This window comes from Ochotona princeps, chromosome 4 (genome assembly GCF_030435755.1).
Source record: "Ochotona princeps isolate mOchPri1 chromosome 4, mOchPri1.hap1, whole genome shotgun sequence".
NCBI classification, from domain to species: Eukaryota; Metazoa; Chordata; class Mammalia; order Lagomorpha; family Ochotonidae; genus Ochotona; species Ochotona princeps.
Window position 1 is genome coordinate 13075134 of NC_080835.1, and position 6000 is coordinate 13081133.

A 6000-nucleotide genomic window follows, 5' to 3' on the forward strand; every position below is an offset into this window, starting at 1 on the left:
CCAGTTAAGTCCTTGTTTATTCAATTTTAGGGTGAGGAAAAGGTGCATATCAAACAAAAACTGATGACATTTTCCAAATAGTAATAATTCAAAATTCTTCACACAAGGAATCATTGAAAAATTAGAGATAATCACTGAACTGATACATATTATTTAATTATTAGACATATATTTAATCCTTTGTTGTAACTAATGAAAAATCCAATCCAGGTAACACAAGAAATGAGCAAATATTTTCATATATTAGAAAGACACATAAAAATGTATGAGCTAATCATTGAAAAGCTGGGTTATGTTGATGCAAAACAGATTGGAAGGTAAACCAAAGGGAATGAAGTACACTGAAATATTGAGGACAGTTCACTTTGGTTCAGAAAATGATACTCATAACTTTATATTCTTTCAATATTTCAATGTTTTTCTATTTAGTTTTTCTAGAATCAATCTTTATAACAAGATCAATAATGAATTATTACATAAAAACAATATATGCTAGCACACATAAAATACAAAAATTGGTGCTCTGATCCACTTATCATAATGAAATCTGAATTATAATAACATACATGCATATAAAAGTGTTGAAATAAAACAAGGGTCAAAACAATTGTGCATATTTTTGGTGCAAAACATAATGAAAATTTTTTCTCTGTGTCTGTCTGTATTTCCCAATGCTTTATTACAAATATATGCTTTATATTGTTAATCCACTTTAAATTTCACATATAGTAATTGTATATATAAGATGGAGCGTAGGGCCAATTGCGATGACCCAGTGGCTGAATCCTCACCTTGAAATCACTGAGATCTGTATGGGCATGGGTTCATGTCCCAGCTGCTCCAGTTCCCTACTTGTGACCTAGGAAAACAGTAGATTATGGCCCAAAACCTTGAAAACCTGTACTTGCATGGGAGACCAGGCAGAAGCTCCTGTTTCCTAGCTTTGGATTGACTCAGCTCAGCTGTTGTGACTACTTGTGGAGTGAACTGGGAAATGAAATGTTTTTTTCTCTGTATTTCTTTCTCTGTTAATTTGCCCTCTAATAAAAAAATGAATAAATCTTTTTTTGAAAAAGATACAATGTATTGCTTTGATAGATGCATGTATTATATGATAGAAAATTAGAGCAGATTAAAACTTGGAGCTTACATTAAGAAAATGCAGTCTTTATAGGTCTTTCATAAACCCCAAATCCTTGCTTTAACAGGGAACAATCTGGTAATTCTACTTTCATGAATACAAATTCGTAGATCAATCTGAAATGCACAGGAATGGATGTTTCTTACTATAACGATGCATATCGCAATCACAATAATCCTCCGAAGAGGTAACCTCCTCACTTTGTCACTTCCAAAAATCCATCTAGCACTGGCACATGTGGGGGACTTTGATAACTAGCTCAGTGTAAAGTGGAAGGAGAGATACTTTGAAATTAAATAATGTACCTTTACCTGACTTGGTGACCATGTGACTTGGATGAAGTGACAATCTCTCTGGTTAAAAATTTAAATGTAGGAAATGGAGATAATCATTCCTTCATCATTTCCCTTTCAAAAAGCATGATTCAAATGTACATTTCTTGAGCTGTTTTTAGATCAACTTACCTTTATTTTTCATTTATGTAGTTATTGATCTACAGAATGTGAGTAGGTTATAGGAAGGCCATGGGTATAGCTCCAAGAAGACAACCACACTCTGCTCTCCTCCATCATCAACCACAATCCCTCTTCTACTCACTGCTTTTTTTTTGACAGCCAACTTCTAAAAAGTTTTATTAATTTCATGCTTTATTTGACAGAGAAACAGACATAAAGAGAGATCTTCCCTCCACTGGTTCATTCCCCAAACACCTACAATAGCTTGGTCTGGGCAAGGACCCAGGCAAGAGCTCAGAACTCCATCTGGATCTCCCAGGTGACTGGCATAGATTCTGGCTACTTGAAATATCACCTGATCCTCCAGCGTTTGCATTAGCACGTGGCAAGAAGTAGAGGCAGGACTCAAACTCAAATGACAAATTAATTACACATTAATACAAATACTAATTCTAAATTCTAACCAAATCTGTGAAGTAGAAACTATTATCCTCACCTTACAGCGGCAGAGTGGGAATGTAATTGTCTTTTTTAAATTGCATTTTATTTTATAACATTGTTTCATAGGCTCTGGTGTTCCCCCATCCCCTCTCTGTGCCCTCCCCGCAAGGTGGATTGCTCCACCTTATTGCAGTATTACAGTTCAAATCCAGTCTTGTTTCTTTCATTGCAAGCATGTGCCATGCAGAGTCCAGCATTTTATTGTCCAGCTCAATTCAACAGTTTCTTGGGGAGACCAACTCTGGTCTAAAGGCATAGCTGGCAGAATATCATTCCAACCGATTAAAAGCCATCACATAACATCAACAACAATTTCCAACATTATGGGGTTAATTGACATTGTACTGAGTGACTGATATGTTAGAAAATGCAGGTCCTTAACCACATCCTGTGACTACTTCATTGACATTTCAATTTTAGTTTGTATACAACTGGCTTCTATCTACCTTTAAATGCCTATAGGATACTATTCATCTGTCTCGTATCATTTTTATGTTAGTATTTAGCAGTTCATTGTGTTGAAGCATAATTTTTACTGAACTTGGCAGATTTTAGGATAGTCTAAACTGGCTTATAGCTTTAACAAGGCATATGACACTAGTTGAGGCAAAGAACACTGTTGGGAGGGGTATGCAGAGAAATCCTCCATACCCTAGATAGGAGTAATTTATTTTCATGTCCTACGTAGTAAGGTATGTGTGAGTCCCCACTGATCATTTCCTGTCTAGTCCTAAGCTTTCCTTGTTGCTCTCTGTCTATTCTATTTTTTTTGTTGTTTTGTTTTGTTTTGTTTTGGGGGACCTCTGGGGTAACCCTGATGGTCATTGCAAGAGAGGGTGGGGATCCAGAGTTGGAACTAAGTAAGGACCAGAGAAAGCTCTTCTCCCTAGTGCTGAAGGGAGTTAATTGTTCTGTTTCTGTAGACCAATGAGGGCTCCTGACTGTTGTGGTGGTGACATTGGGCCCTGCAAGGAGGGATTTGGACTTCTTCTATCCCATGTGGGAGATTCAAATGGGAGTGGATGACCTTGGAGTTCTCGGCCTCCAAAGGCACTCCAATTCCCTGTGGTCTCCTTGGCAGTTGGGATGTAGTCCTTGCTGCCCATACTGATAGTCTTTGGTGAGGATCCAGGAGTCTCCAGTGTTGGGATATAAGCCTCCTGTTGTCCACCTGCTCCACTCTGGGATCCCCCTGCTCTGTGCAAATGACCTCCTGTTAAGAGGGTGTCAAGATCGCTCTTGATACCCGCTATGTCTTTGTGGTTTTATAATTGTCTATTGCTGATTCAAGTCTGTTTTCTATAAGTTCCCTGTTATGTTCTTGATAGGTTATGCTTTACGTCTGCCTCATACATGCTAGGGAGATGGAATATCTCTCTGCTCTCCAGCCCCATCACCAAGGAGCATAGCGTTTTAAAAATGCATTAGGTGTTTTACAGAGGTAATTTTAATCCACTCTATATTCATGGGCTTAATTCATCGATAAACATAAATTTCAGCAAATAAATGTGAGAATATCACATTTCCAGAACAGTTTAAACAAGGGCTAAAAACAGCAATTATATCCCCAACGTGACAATGCCATTCTTATGCATACATACTGCATTCCACACCTGCTTCCATATGTCAGAGAAAACATTTTTTTTTGTTTTCGTAGCTGGCTTATTTCATTAAGAATAACGGTACCCTGTTGCATCCATTTTGTTGAAAAAGATAAGATTTCATTCTTGTTTCATTGTTGACTAGTATTCCACAATGTAAATCTAAAACATTTACATTATCCAGTCCTCTATATTTGGACATCTGGGTTGGTTAAAATCAGAGTCAACATTGCAAAAATAGCAAACATATAAAGGAATTTAATAATGAATAAACATTTGTATACATTTTTATGATACATTTCCCAAGTTACGTGCTGCACAGCATAGACTGCAGATCAGCAAGTTAAGCATGGGACCCAAACAGGCATTAAATGAAATTATTTTTTAAACCTTCCACAGAATTCTGTGAAGTAATAATAATTCCCAGAATCATTCCTAAGTCAAAGTGATTGCTGTGAAAAACAAACCCGAAAACACGTGATACTGTATTGAGGACTGAAACTGACCCACATGCTCAAAAACTCATAATCAAGGATTGATCATTTTTTCTCAAAGTTTAGGAATACAATTAGCATGATTAGGTTTCCTAACAGATCACAGAGATTCATCAGGCATTAGAGCCCTTGATCGACAACAGACATTCCAGTGTGAATATTTCATTTGTAACAAGCAGGAAGCTCAAACAGGGTAACACCGTTATCCATACTGATATAGCTTTGTGGAACACAACATAATGGAGGATGGATTTCCACTGTCCCAATAGTGGAAATTTAATTATACACGTTGAATTGTTCACTGAAAGAATACTAATAAGGATTAATATTCTTCTGAGATCAGGCAAGATCGGGCACATTCAAGGTGGTATGGCCGTAGACAAGAATCAATATTGTATGGTTTACTAAACTTGTTCCATATTATAGACACAAACTTTGAGAAGAGTTTTTTATAAATTGGTCTTAGAGCTGACAATCATAACAAGCAATGAACATAGCATTACAGTTTAATGCATTTAGAGATTCACTATGTCATTACAGACATGTAGTGATTACAAAGGAAAGAAGCTTAAGCTCCAATGTTCAGAAGTAATTTTCCCCTAAGTACTTGCTGCAGGCCATAAATCACATCCTTATTTCTTAGGCTATAAATCAGTGGATTCAGCATTGGACTCAAAAAGGTATAAAACACAGCAATTACTTTGGACTCCTCTACAGACTTGTCTGATGGGGGCCTTAAGTACATGCAGAAGAGGGTGCCATAAAATAGGGTGACTGTGGTCAAGTGGGAACCACAGGTAGAAAATGCTTTGTACCTGCCTTCAGCAGACCGGATTCTCAAGATGGCTGCAAAAATGAACAGGTAGGACAGAAGAATAATGAACAGGGAGCTTGAGAGAGTAAAGCCAGCAACGATGAACATTGCCATCTTTTTGACGTGGGTGTCAGAGCAAGCCAGCATTATCAGTGGCGGGTCAGCACAGTAGAAGTGATTGATTACAAGGGGACCACAGAAGGATAAGTGAAAAGTCAACAGGGTCTGAGAGAGTCCATTGAGAAAGCCAAACACATAAGGAAAGGCCACTAGAGAGATACAGATGTTCTTGGACATTCTGATGCTGTAATGCAGAGGGCTGCAAATGGCTACATAGCGATCCACTGCCATTGAAGCGAGGATGTAAAACTCTGTGATCACCAGGGCAATGAAAAGGAAACACTGTGTGAAGCAGCCAGCATAGGAGATGGTCTTGTGTTCTGCAAGGAAATGGTTCAGCATCTTTGGAGTGATGTTGGAAGAATAGCAAACGTCCACAAAGGAGAGGTGGCCAAGGAAGAAATACATGGGTGTCTGGAGGTGAGAATTGGTCCTGATGAGCATGATCAGGCCCAGATTTCCTGCCAGTGTCATTGTGTAGATGCCCAGAAACACCCCGAACAGGATCTTCTCCAGCACGGGATTGTCTGTGAGTCCCAGGAGAATGAATTCTGTAACTGTTGTTTGGTTTTGTGATGACATTTTCTTACACCTTGAAAACTGGAAGTGACAACAAGCAGAAAATATTGTGTCACTAATATTGAATCCATTTGTTTTATTTTTTCAGTCATATATTTATTGATCTAAGGGACAGTTACATTGCATGAAATAATCAAAATTCCTACTGACTTTTACCTTGTACCTCTGTGTTTCATTTCCCAGAAACATTAAAGTATAAACACGCACCTTATTTCCCATTGTCACTTTCTTACATTAACTCACACATTTACATGTTTATTCATTAGTAGTTATGCATGTTTTCATATTTATTCAC

At 37.8% G+C, this 6000-nt stretch overlaps 1 protein-coding gene across 1 annotated transcript; it reads right to left on the bottom strand.

Moving 5' to 3' along the window:
- Positions 1-4760: 4760 nt before the first annotated feature.
- Positions 4761-5708, bottom strand: LOC131479974 (olfactory receptor 5M10). The gene has a single exon (XM_058662254.1). It carries the CDS (start codon positions 5706-5708, stop codon positions 4761-4763), a length of 948 nt encoding a protein of 315 aa, XP_058518237.1.
- Positions 5709-6000: the final 292 nt, after the last annotated feature.